The 14445-nt window shown below is 34.4% G+C and overlaps 1 protein-coding gene across 1 annotated transcript in view; it reads left to right on the top strand.

The window, feature by feature from the left end:
• The window catches only part of PRDM5 (PR/SET domain 5), a 56048-nt gene that overhangs the window by 21935 nt on the left and 19668 nt on the right, over positions 1 to 14445 (top strand). The window contains exons 9-10 of the mRNA XM_042812867.1: positions 1783 to 1943; positions 3298 to 3391. Of these exons, the coding sequence (XP_042668801.1) occupies positions 1783 to 1943; positions 3298 to 3391 (255 nt within the window). The remainder of the gene's footprint in view (positions 1 to 1782; positions 1944 to 3297; positions 3392 to 14445) is intronic.

Here is a 14445-nt window from a genome sequence, read left to right as displayed (position 1 = left end):
GGAGGAAGACACCAGTGCCAAGTATAGGGGGAGGATGACTTCCCTAGTCCTGCTCACCACACCATTTCTGATACAAGCCAGGATGCCATTGGCCTTCTTGGCCACGTGGGCACACTGCTGGCTCATACTCAGCCGACTGTCCACCAAGGTCCATTTCTATCAGGCAGCTTTCCAGCCACTCCTCCCCAAGCCCATAGGGTTGCCTGGTGTTGTTGTGGCCAAAATGCAGGACAAGACATTTGGCCTTATTGAAACTCATTTGGTTTACTTTGGCCCATCGCTATCTAGGCTCTTCTGTAATGCCTTTCTACCCTCTGGCAGATAAGACGTAATTTCCTTTAATGGAAATTACTTCGATATTTTCTTTTGTTAAAGCACTAAAAAATTTAATGTTATTTAGTAAAAATAGTAATGACTTCACTTCGTTTGCAAAGTAGTTTCATATTTCCAAGACGAGAACTGAAGAGGTTCGCTAGAAACTTAGAAGTGTTAATCCTCCACATAGCAGCATATTAAATTGTATCTCTGTTGACCTTAAAAATTTTTCTGGATTGCTAGACTGCAAGTACTTTAGGGCGAGACAACTTATTCTAGCATCTTTTAGCATATTTCAGTGTCATCAAAGACAAAACAGCTTTTGTTACCAAAGAGAAAGGGAGTAAGTGTTTTGAGAGTTGGAGAGAAGAGGGCAATTTTGGCTGATTTATAGTGGACAGAAATAATTTTTCTAGGCTTTATAATGTCTGTGGGTATTTGTTGCACCACTGTGTTGGTAAGCCTTACTTATGGGTATTACATCTATAAATTGTGATAAAGAAATAATGGTTTTGAGTGCCTCAACATGCAGCATCAGATGGGCTTTAATATGCAGCATACTGATATCAATTTGCATTCATTTTGGACTAGAACTGTGATTATTTTAGGATTTGTGGATCTGTATCAAGAAAATAAGTTATCTTTCTCCGTATATCATTGCTACTGGAAAAATTAGTTAATGCATATGCAAGTCTGTGTCTTACTCAGATCTGGAGGCTGCAACTCAGAGCTCTGTCTTGAAAAGTAAGAAGTGAGCAACAGCCCTGAGATTATGGTAGTCTTTTTTTTTTTTTTTTTTTTGTATTAGAATTGCTGCCTGGCAATTTTTTTGGGATATAAAAAGCCAATTTCAAGTTTAGACTGTTACTCTGGTTATAACCCTAAGCACATTGATTTCTGAATGTGTGCCATATTGCAGATAATTTAGTCTTTAATTCTTTAATTCTTCCTTTCTCAGAAGTATTTAATTTAATTTAAAAAGTAATATTAACTTTCTGTCATAATCTTAACCTTATAGTTTGAACAGTAACATGGCTATAGCATTTTTCATCTTTTTTATGTATGTTTTTTTAAATTGACATGAATGAGAAGCAAGTATTTCTTATTTTGAGAATTCCACTGTATTCAAAAAGATCTTTCTTACCATTTAAGTTTCAAATGAAGTCTATTACTCCTTTATTTTTTTCATACTGTTTATTACTGGAGGTGCTGGAGAATAAAACCATGTTCCTTTTCACTCGTAGCCATTTCATCCTTAGCTATACTTAATCTCACATTTCTGGCTATCTTATTGTCAGAGCTACTTTCTACTTTCTTAATTTCCCTATGGTATTTTTACCTGATTTGAGATTATCTTTCCGTTCTCAGGATGTAGCTCTTCAATTCCATTAATTTTATGAAATGATAAGCATTAATGTACTTACACAGAAAGCTAGTATGTTCAAACCTGATTTTCTTCTTCATAAGGTGAGAGGACCTTCAAGTGTGATCACTGTGATGCTACTTTCAAAAGAAAGGACACCTTAAATGTTCATATTCAAGTTGTACATGATGGACATAAGAAATACAAGTGCGATCTCTGTGACAAAGCTTTTGTGACACCTTCAGTCCTGAAAAGTCATAAAAAAGTGAGTAAAATCAATTATTTCATACTTATTCCTTCCATGGCCTTAAGTGTAATGGAGTAACTAGTACGTTATTTTCAGTGCAAGATTAAGACAAATACTATGCATTATTCCACCAATCTGTTTTCAGAATTGAGGGTAAAATGTAGAGGAGTCTTGACTTGCCTCTCCAACTTTACCATGTCTTATAGATGTGGGAACTAATGCTTATCTTTGTATAAATCTTCCTTCAACTGCAGCAATAACATGTACCATGTGAAAGAAGGGTTTTATAATCTAATGAAGAACTTTGTATCAGTTCCTTTTGTTAAATAAAAAAATATGTATATATATTCTTTCTATGAGAAGGTCATTAAAAACCCTCTAAAAAGCTGTCATGACTATAAGGAGAAATTATTCAATAGGCTGATAAATCTTCAATTTAGAATTGGGAAGTATTGCATAAAAAGTAAGGAGAATCTTTGCATATAACTTACTTGAAGGTGGTCTTGCTTTTGACTGTAGAAAGTGGATGGGAGAATTTGAAATAATTCTTTTTATAAAAGGTAGTTTAGCCCTAAAAGGTTGATTTGAAAAGACAGGCTCAGTTTATGAGCTTTTTTATTAGCTTATTTAGTGACAAGCACAATATCCTTCTTATGATTAGTTCTGTAAATACAATCTGATTCTAGCATTTATTATAAACCAGACAGGATCCAATATGCAATGTGTATTGACTGAAATCAGTGAGAACTTGCACTTTGGAGCATTGCTGTCTATCATGTTTCAGATGAACTGATGTCTGTGATTCATTCGTATGAAAGTGTCACAAATCATTTACACAAATCTCCATAGAGACTTTTTGAAGCTCCTGTTCAGGTTGTCAGTGGAAAAAGCTGTACTACATTTGGCAAAACTCTGCACTACGTTTAATAATGAAGTAAAATTCAGAGAAATTACAAGCTTTTAAAAATAGTCCCATTTCAGTTAATTTTATTTAGGTGATCAAGTTTCTGTTTTCTAGTTTATAAACTGCTATCAGAGAAATTAATCTGAAAAATGGGTTTATTATTATTTTAATGATGAAAATATACGAGGATGAATTAGAAATTTGTTATAACTATTGAGGAAATTGTAAACTTATGAACTATGAAAACATTTTTTATATATTAATAATGAGATTAGTTTAGAAATTTAAGGAGAAAATAAAAAGAACATTTTAATTTCTTTAAATCTCTATCTGATATGATGGAATGACATGACTAATGGTTGTTGGAGAGAATAGTGGTCAATGTGAAATACAGTTAAACTGTTCCATATTCTACTAATTGAAGGCAATGCTGTAACTTCCAGTCTCATCTTTCGTCACTTCATGTAGACTCACACAGGTGAAAAAGAAAAAATTTGCCCATATTGTGGACAGAAATTTGCAAGCAATGGAACACTGAGAGTTCATATTCGAAGCCATACAGGTACAGTGATACTTACTATAACAAACTGGAAAAAAATGTCTAAATTGAATACCAAGATATCTGTAAGTTTGTCTAGAAATGCTGAGCTTATCTAGAAACAGAAATTTATAGGTAGGCCCAACAGCCTTTTTTTCAGACATTTTGCTTGCATAGTGTGTAAAACCAGGTTCTGTTTTGAACTGTGATTATATATACACATATATGTGTTTATTTATATGAACATTCAGTGTGAATTCATTCATTTCTATGACTTCTGAGGTGTTTTGAAACTCCAGACTCATGTTATTGTATCTTCTGACTTTATTACAGCCTACATGTTAGCCAAATTAGAATGTTTTACTTTTAGAACACTTTAGCTCCAAATTTGTTTTCAGTTGCAGCATCTGAATCATTCTGCTGTTCTGTAAGTATTCCTAAGTTTGAGTTATGTAACTTGTTTTATATTGTCACCCAGATTGTGCTGCTGTTTCCTTATGTGCTTCTGTAAACACACTGAAAACAAACTACTCGTGTCATTTACATAGGTTTCACTTTCTGAGCTTATGTTTTCATTTCATATAATTGGCAGGCAAATGAAAGGAGCCGCTTTGTGATAATTTGTTTCCAACATAAAATTGTGTAGATTTGCTTTTCGCAGCCAAAGCATCTATTAACAAGTAGTCTTTCTGTGACATTCCATTTACTTCATATAAGCATATTTGGTTTGCAGGAAAATGACAGAATTGGTGTTTCTAATAACTCAGCTTCATGTGATTTTTTGTCATAAGTATTAATCACTTCAGTGTATCAGGACCACCTGTTGGGATTACAGGTTTTTATTAGTTTGATGTATTTTATGATTTTGGATTTGACTACCACTAACAAATTTTGTGATCCTGTAGTCAATTTAAAAGACTAAACTTCAGTTTAATAGTTACCTCTTCATCTTTGCTAAATTTCATGCTAGGAACATTTTTCACTCATGAAAACTTTATAAAACATACTTATGAGCCTGCATATAAGCTCAGGTGGTTAGTATATAATGTAATCATAGACACAAAAGACCCTGAAAGTCAAAGCTGATAAGACAGAACCACTGTGCAACAGTTCTCTCTTCTATTCCTCTTCCTTACGCTTGTTCTTTCTTCTAGAACTGCACTTCCGCGACCTCTTTCAAAGTCCTCCCTTCATGTTGTGTCTTTTCTATCTTCTATCACATAAGCTGTTATTTGTTCTTTTTTTTTGTTTGTTTTTTTTTTTGACTTCCTCAAGATGCACAGAAGGGGAAGGAAGAAGAAAAACAAATATGAAAACACAAAATACCATTCATGGAGCATATGATATGAGAACTGAGAGAATTCTTGGGTACTGTGCAATCAGAAGGACCAGCCACTTACTCACTTGGGCTGTATACATTAATGAACCAGGTTTTCAGGAGTGAAAGGAAGCAATCTGATCGCTCTGGTAGTCACTCTGCCCATCAATCCAGATTTCTAGGACCACAACTGCCAACAATTCCAATTATCTGGTTTTTTTTTTTTGTTTTTGTTTTGTTTTGTTTTGCTTTTTGTTTGTTTGTTTGTTTGTTTGTTTGAGGATTATTTTGTTACTTTATTTATGGATGTTTCTTGCCATCTCATGAGCAAACCATTAGCCTTTAATTTTCTTGTTTTTACGTACTAGACTTCCATGGAAATTAGAACTCATATATTTTTTTGTTTTGTTTTGTTTTCTTTCTCATTTCATAGGTCCTTTTCTGAAACCTTAGGTACAGTTTCTGTGTACTGTGCATGTTACACATCAGTTTGCACAGTAGAGAGGCTCTAGTTTTACAAGCTGATAGTGCAGATAGATCTCGGGAAAAGTTTTATAGATGTCCAAGTGAAAATGCTTTTCACACATATTCTCCTACCAGTTGCATTTAATGTTTCACTGCTCTCAAGCAGATTTTTCCAAAATTTGGAGTTATGCTAAGATGAGTTTAATGAAACATCACACCGGAGAACTCTAATCTTGGGGATAGAGGCTTGCAACATTTTTAACCACTATTATACCAGAAGCTGTAAACAACGACGTTTTAAACTTTGGAGAAGTTGAAAGGCACTGAGGTTTTTTATTATCTTTGTGGATTAAATATGGTGGGAGGAAGTTCTGTGTCAGGAGATGGTGCATGTTTCAGTTAGTGGAATATCCATTCAATGTGATAGTACCTCATGAAGAATCTCACTGCAAATAAAAATGAGGAAAACTTTCAAGTCCCCTATATAAAAAGCTTAAAGTACTACTTTTCAAGAGAATTACAACTTAAAGGAAATATCTTGCTGAATTAATTTGTAACGACCTGCAACTGATCCTGTCCTCTTCCAGTCCACTTCCTATATTGATGTCAATGTGATTTTTGTTAGAGGGATTTTTTATTTGCATCCTTCACTCTAAAACTCTTCACATATATGTATTGTGATGTCATTCTCATACAGCTCCTGATCATTTCATGGTAATTATGATGAAAGGTGGAAAAAAGGGAGCAGGAGGAAATTGCCTCAAAGTTTTGACTTCCCAGTGGTTAAAAAAATAATAATCAGTAAGTTATACAGTGCAGTACTTTATACTAAATTTAGTGAGAAAATGCCTTCTTAGATTTGTGTTTCACTTCAGAAGGAGAGGTTTTGACTTGTCTTGTGGCTGAAGACTTCAGCTAACTTGTTTGAGATCATAATGTATGCAGATAATTTGCTTTGTATGCAGACACTTTGCTTTGGTGTGAGAAAACTGTGCTGTATTCAGGGGATCCGAGTGAAGCACAGCTTTCTGAAGGATGTTTTGCATCATTTCAAAAGAATGTCAGGATAGTTGGTAAAAGAAATTAATATTATCTGGAAACAGTACAAAGAAAGTACTCATTTGAAGGCTTTTAGTAATAAAGTTATCAATATTGTGAAAATCGTTGACAACTTGTCAGGCTTTTTCAGAAAAGTCTTCATTTCACCAGAAGAGAGCCACAAACTTGTTAAATTTAGGGGAATATTTGGTTTTGAAATGTCGCTGTGTTGAGTACCTCATACTCTTGGTATCTGTTAAAATTATCGATTTTAAATTACTGAATTCAAAACTGTGGACTCCTTTTTTTTAGCCAGACTTCAAAGAATCACTTTTCATTCTTAGTTAGAAGTGAGTCAGCCACTGTCCATTTGCAAGAGATTATTTGTAAAGACATCTGGGGATAAGTTCTCAGTGCAGCTGAACAGCACATTCTAAGTGTAAAGACTGCAAAGAGCTTCATGTCTTAGAGATTAGTTTTGAGGTCCTACTGCAGATATTTGTATTATCGCATTTGCTGTGCATGTGGTCAGCTAGACTTTATTAGCTACTTTATATAAGAGGCTTTGTTCTGTGTTTACCAAATGAAACTAGGCAGAGGTCTTTTAGAAAGAGTTGTGTATCTTTTTTTTTTTTTTTTTTTTTTTGATAAGGCTGTTTGAGCTAAGTTTCTTGGAATCCTGCTCATTCTGCTTTGGACTTGTACTTTTGTCACACTTAATAATCTATGTACAAAAAACCAAGCTTTTATTCAATACGCAGCACGCGTTCCTAAATACTGTTAATCGCAGATGGATGCATGCTTCTTCAATAAGCAATTTTCTTCCCTCTTTTATCTTAGAATAAGACTCTGTAAATGAGCCCTAACAGTACTTGGCCTTTTGCAGAAACTGAGATGGTTTGGGGTGAGTGAACATGTCTGCATGTGCATGTGTGGAGGGAAGTGGTTGATGTTTGCATCTGAACCTAGCATTTTGCTCTGTAATTCATCATCTCAATTTCCAGCCTTGGAATGACAGAGACAGCTCTCTGTAGGTCAGCTGAAACACTATAGCACATTCTCCCTCTGCTGTATCCTGTTGGTTTATGGCTTCTTAGGGTCAGAGGGAGATGGGGTTAATTCAGCAAAAGAATCCTCTGACTGTGATGTAAATTCCTTGGCTTGTTCATAACTTGTAGAAAAAATTCAATGGACTGCTCCTTGGGCTGGAAGGCTGTGAGGTGGGAGGTTAATTATATGCTTAAATTTTCAAGCAGCTTTCAGTGCTAAAAGTTACTGACTGGTTTGTGCAGTTTTGCAGTTCCTTATGCATAGGTATTAAAGTCCTGTTAATTGCTGTCTTACATGTGTGTCTATGTGTGTGTATATATGTGTTTGTGTATGTGTCTGTGCTATTTGTATACATACATTTTATCTGCCTGATACCAGTACTGATTCTTGCCTCATTAGTTGCATCCTAATCCCTTCCATCTTTGGGATGTAGCACATCAAGTTGTGGAACAATGAAAGTTGCAGTAAAGTAGTCAATATTTGCAGGTTCATTTATTTTTGATCAAAGATAACTGAGTCTATTTAAACTGCAACTATCCTCTCCATGATATGTTTTTTCTATTCCATTATACAGGGACTAGCGTTAGGGATAGCTAATGATCATACATGTATTTCAGAAAATGCTTGAGCATTAAAATGTACGTGGCTATGCAGCCTTATTCTGTTTAGTTTTTGTTTTTTTTTTTCCCCCATGGTATTTGTTCGAAGTCTGTTATGACAGTTAAAATAATGATTTCATGTATCCTAAATGTTTTCTGAAAGGATTAATGTTTTCATTCTATACCTTTTTAGAAGTTACTTGATGTGTCATTCTTCCATATAGTATTCTCTGATATTTGAAAAAAAGTTGCTTCATTTTTTTAAGAGTTGAGGTGATTGTTGGAAATTAATTTCCATGTGCATGAATTAAAGGTAATACCACAAATTTACATGAAAGTATAAAAAATGATTCAGGCCATCAACTTCACTGTCCTTTGTGTCAACACAGCTAAGCTTACTTTTTAAAATTTCCATCCCCTTTATAAAAACTGTTTTAGAAACTCTTTGAAACATTTTATCATAATTGTCCCTTATAACTTTAGGTGCTTATTTGTTCTTGGAATATCTCTTGCTCTGCACTGACAGCGTGAAACAATCCAAACTTTACCATGGTAGTCACACTTCTGCAATTTGATTAATTAGACCATGGGAGCATATTTCAAATCATGTTTAATGTACAACTGTGTAAAAGTCTAGATCCAAATTTTGTACTCACATGTCAAAATTCCTGAGTAACCATACCAAACTTTAATTATGGAATTACAATAAATTTTTTGCTTATTAACAGTTATTCAGACATCTCTGAAAACAAAGTCTTCAAAATATTTGAGGAAAATAGAGTCCAAGCATATTGTGACTACCGCTTGTGTCTCCAAAATTTTAATAGCTAAGCAGGAACTGTTTATATATAAGAAAAGATGTACAATGAGGATCATCATTATAGCAAATTGTCAGGCAAATTGCCATTGAGTTATATATAATTTCTCACATCAAAAAATAAAAAGGTAGAAGAGGGGACTGAAGGAACTCTCATATCTGAATCAAGTATTTGAAAAAATGCATCTGTATCTAGTCTGCAAACAGCTTGCAAATGTCTGCAGATAGGTTTCTATTCAGTAACTTATAGATGATCTCTCTTTTATCTACTGAATTTAAAAAGAAGCTTGCAGAAGGCCTCAAAGGTAAGGATTCTGCATTTCTAAGCCTTTCAGTTTATACATCATTGTCCCATTTATCTCCAGACAACAGTTAAATCTTTAAAAGTACCTATCAAGTTTTATGCAGCTGTCAGCTTCTTCTTGTCTTCATGAGTGAAGAAATGTTCTTATAAAAGATAGATTATTTGGATGGTAGTGACATCTTTAGATCAAATGAATTATACCACCTGATATACTTGAAAAGATTTTGTTGACCTGAAGTCATAGATGTTAATGCTCCATTCACAGTGAAACCAAATTGCTTACATCTGCTGACAGATGCAAATAATCAAACTGCTTTACTCTTTAAAGTAATGGTATAAGTTTTTTGTGATTAAGAATCCCTATACCACTAAAAGCGTTAAGAGTGTAAGTAATTAATATTGGTAGTTCTATTGTCTCTCTGCAGGTAACAGTTGTATTTAGGAACAAAGATAATAACCTTAGATTTGATAAACTTGTTTACTAATCTTAATGGTTTATTTAGTTACAAAGAGCTAAAACCTCAATTGCATAATAATCATGATGAGTCAGATAGGACAAATATTTAGCCCCAGTTAGACCTATAGTCAAATCTGAATTGTCTGAGTCAATCCTAAACTTCGTACCACACAAGCTTTCTTAACAGTGAAAGCATTGCTGTTGTGCCTCAAAGAAAAAACTACATATGAAAAAGAGTACTAAAAACAAATTTGTTAAAGCAACCTGGTTTTATTTTAAAAGAGCATTAAATTTGTGTTTGGTTGTTTCTTTTTTCCTTATTGAATGTGTCATTAGGAGTGACTGGAAAATGTATTTGGTTGAATCACATAAAAGAAATTCTAATTCTCCCTTGTGCCTACAAAATACGTAAATACTGTTGAGCTTGGTTAGAAACTGTTCAGAAGTACATAGACTTAGTATTATTAATCATCAAGGAAGAAAAACAATTACAGAAATATTTGACTTGTCTACAGAGTCTGCAAAGTTTGCATGTTTCTTAAATGTGAAGAAATTTCTCCAGTCAACCCATACCTGAGTACTGTTTTTCTGTTTCTCTCAAGCAATAATAGCAGCCTGCACAGAACTATTCTCTTCAGACCAATCAAAGAATCCTGTCCCTTCCTTTATCTGACTGAGTGTAGAATTACAGGTGTTTTGGTGTTTCTGGGTCTTGTCTCAACTGACATCCGCAAGTATTTTATCTTTCAGATCATGAAGTTATTTAGATCTTGGCATGTGAAAGCTACTCCTATGTGGTACTTTTGTACTTGTCTTGTGCTTATTTTGAATGTTAAGTTTAATGGTTGAAAATCAAGCAGGTCAGAATTTTGTATTAGCCAGATCACTGTGTGCGTTGACTAGTCCAGATTAGTGGTGAGGCTTGTAAAAGCAGCTAGCTGCTGCAGTTGCCCTGTTTCTTGGTTACTGCACTGTTATTTTCCATTCATACAGCCCTTGGTTAGAACTATAAAAATTCCTTAAGAGAGCTTAAGCATTAAAAGACCGTAACATTTAGGACTATTCGACACTTTCAAAAATACTTTTCTGTATCTAGAAAACAGCCACAAGAGGAGATTTATTATTTTGAGGAAGTGTTTCTCTTTCTCAAAAACCATTTTACATGCCATACAGCACAGAAGTGATTTAATTTACTGAATATTTTCTTAAAATGTAAGTATTTAATCTTCACTAAATAATAATTTTTCAGGCATTTTCTACTTTAAGTTCTGTCAAACTCGGTTTGTTTCTTGAGTTCATATTTAACTTAATCTTAGTTCTTAATGAAATTAATTTCATTTGGAAGAAATTAAGTGCTTGCATTTTAGGTTTATTTCTCTGTGTGCATACAATGCGAAAACTGAACTTCTGTATGGTTAAGGACACAACCTTCCCTCTTTATTTGATAGAAAACTTCATATACAGAGAAACAGCAACTAAGGATAGATATGTAAGCTTGCCCTTATGACCCTCTTGCAGTTCTCTTTCTGGGCTGCCCTGTTGATCACCTGGTATGAAGTGCTGTATGTGTGATCCAGATGGCCCCTTTGCCTCCAAATTCTTCCTCAGGTGAACTGTTATTTTCCACGAAAATTGGTGGAATTCTCCCATTTTCCCCTCTCACCTACCCCAGTCTTAAGTTAGGTGTTTAATTGGGGTTATATTTTAGCCTGAATATTGACATTTTAAAATAATAAATGCACATTTTTATTTTTATAAATCTTCTTTTAGTCTTTACAATTCAACATCTGAAAAGGAGCAGTGTTTAGAAGATTGTAAAGGATCTGCAAAAGATTCAAATGAACCACATTGCCATGATTGTCTGCTAACCTGCTAAAGAAAGCAAACTTTTAGGTTGCACACAGTGCACTTGGTCTGATGCTCAGTGCAGTCATTTTCTAATGCTAGTGAGTGTTGACCAAGATTGATGGTGCTGAATGACAGCATAAAATATTAAAATGCTTTTTTTTGTTTTTAAAATTAGAAAAGTAACAACTTGATACATTCACTCTATAATTCTCATCCCTCAGTGTAGTGGTTTCAATAAAGACAGAAAGACAGAAATTTGTATATGAAGGGTAATGTACACAACTGAGAATTTCATAGCAGTGACCAAGCCACATGGGAAGGGAGACAGTAAATATGACTCAAAATTAAACAGAATCATGGAGTCACAGAATCATAGAATTGCTCAGGTTGGAAAAGACCTTAAAGATCATCGAGTCTAACTGCAATCTGACCGTACTACCCTAACTCTAACAACCCTCTGCTAAATCATGTCCCTGAGCACCACATCCAAACGGTTTTTAAACGCATTTAGGGATGGTGACTCAACCACCTCCCTGGGGAGCCTATTCCAGTGCTAAACAACCCTTTCTGTAAAGAAGTTTTTCCTGAGAATGATCAGACATGGTTTGATAGATTGCTTCCAAAACTCAGTATAATAGCTCATTGAATGCATACTTTTGTATGCTGTTGACCATCTTTTTTAGGCCTCTGTCTCCTTTTGTTAGTGTCTCCAGGCTTTTATTATAGTTTTCAGGTTAGGATTATTTCTCTGTTACGTTTGTAAATTACAGTAGCCTTCTCTCATTTGATATAAATGTGTTCATAACCTGTAAATTGTGATCTACCTTAGTTGAGGTCATTGTTTCAAATCTTTTTGTTGATTGTAGGTTTTTGTTTGTTTGTTTGTTTGTTTTTTTAAATTGATTTTCTACCTGATTTTGTAATTAGTTGCAAACTACAGTTTGGAAATAACAGCATGTTGGACTCAATTGATCTATTATGTCTTCAGGTATTTCTTAAATGTGTTGCTTTAGCCACAGAAAACTAACAATAAGAGTTTGGTTTTGCTTCTTATTTGTTTTACTTGCTGAGGTATCTGAGGTCGGAAAATCTGAGTTTTCAACTCATTCAAAGTATTGCCTCATGGCACCTTTGATTGCAAACATCTCATAGAAAACTGTCTGAAGTTGAACTGGAATGGAAGAGCCTGGTCTTTACATTTAACTTTTTATGCCATATATGAAATCCAGTGGACATTATGATCCCAAGCTAGAGATGTACACACTTCAGAGGAAGAAAAAAGATACCAATTCTATCATGGCATCTTTTCAAATCAAAATCCCATATGGTTTTCCATCGTGGAATTGTTTTTCATAATCCATGTATTAGGGTTAAACTTATTACGTTAAAAGCTTTGTTTTTATTCATACAATATCTGGAAGTAGAATGTCTAGACTTTGAATTATATTAAATCCACTGCAGTTTATCTAAGGATTATTTATTTGGGGTTATTTGTACAGAAGTGCCCTTAATGTGTTGATCAGTTTGTTCTTGGCTAGCAGGAACATGACAGTAGGCTGTAACTCGACAATAATCAAAGCACTTATTATTACCATCTTACTTGAATGCTTTGCCATTTTGATATAAGTTGTTCTCAGTTATTTTTACATTTACAACATTACTTCTGGGCATGTTGTCTGAACAAGCTGAATTGAATAGGCTTAGTGGATTTTGATGCTGTACTATAATAGCCTGTTTAAGTGCAGATCATATTCTCAGTTGCAGTTTAGTGGCAGAGCTGTGAACAGCAGCATAGGAGGTGGACCTTCTTCACATATTTTCCAAATGTGAACTTTCAAGATTAGTTCATGGTAGTATACGCGAATGTTGATGATTTTTTTTCTGCATGTTATCAGTATATTTAATAAGTAAAATTTAAAACAAAATAAAACCCAAACCAACTCTTGGTGGGTGAAATAACACTGCTTTTGAAAACTTACCTTCATGTCCAAGAGAAGGCCACAAAAATAATTCCAGGGATGGAACACCTCTCCTGTGAGGACAGGCTGATACAGCTGGAGCTTTTCAGCCTGGAGAGGAGAAGGTCCTGAGAGTGGCCTTTCAGTAACTAAAAGGGAGCTGTAAGAATGAATGGGACAAACTCTTTAGCAGGGGCTGTTGTGATAAGACAAGAGAAATAGTTTCAAACTAAACAGAAGATTTGGACTGAATATAAGGAAGAAATTTTTTTACAGTAAAGATAGTCAGGCACAGGAACAGGCTGCACAGAGGTATGGTGGTTGCCCTGTACCTGGAGACATTCAAGAAAACTTGACTGTTGCATGCACTGGTTTATCTCAAGTGACCCAGCTTTCACCTTGTAAAATCCTAAAACCTGATGAGATAGAACATAAATATATATATATATATATATATATATATATACGTATATATATATATATATATGTATAAAAGATGTGTGTAGACAGAGGAAACAGTTAATAATGTAAATATACAAACACGTGTATATATATATATATATATATATATATTGGGAGTTGAACTTACAGGCTACAAAGAGTAACTTAAATGAAGTCAAATAAGAGCAGCAGTAAATTTATTTGGGATCATCTTTTAAGTTGTTCGTCTAACAATTATTAATGACACAAATGTGTGAGAAGTTGTTTGTGTAATTTAGAAAAATAGGGTGTCACCAAATGTCAAGTCAGAGCTCAATCTTTGTTATGTGGTAAACTCAATTTCTGGAACAGTAGAGATTTTTGAAAACTTACAGTGCATAATAGCTGCTTGAAGTTGGTCTTTTTCAGGTGTAACAAGTTGATATGAAGTCATGCTGGTGCCCTCTGCTGGCATCTGCTGAAAGCTCTTAAGGCCTAACTCAAATCAGACATGATCTCCATGGTTAGTATCTGAAGGATGCTGTTCATCTATTTATTGAGTGTCAGACAAGCTCAAAACCATCTCTTGAATGTAAAATGATTTCTGTTTAAAGCAGCCCGGGGCCAGGCAGAGTGAGGGAGGAGAGGTACAACTACTACCTGTGACTCCTCATCTACTTACAAATCACCAAAAGCCTTAACTTCTACATCCAAAAGCCCTAAAACATAAAAATGTCTGCTTAATTAAATATTTGAACACTGACAACTGTTGGACAGTTTGAAAGGCTGAGGCATGGATTAAAG

The sequence above is a fragment of the Centrocercus urophasianus genome, unplaced genomic scaffold, assembly GCF_019232065.1.
Source record: "Centrocercus urophasianus isolate 14NV4802_14NV808 unplaced genomic scaffold, USGS_Curo_1.0 seq_13, whole genome shotgun sequence".
Taxonomy (NCBI): domain Eukaryota; kingdom Metazoa; phylum Chordata; class Aves; order Galliformes; family Phasianidae; genus Centrocercus; species Centrocercus urophasianus.
The sequence above is the reverse complement of the archived record's forward strand: the minus strand, read 5'-3'. Positions and strand labels throughout refer to the sequence as shown.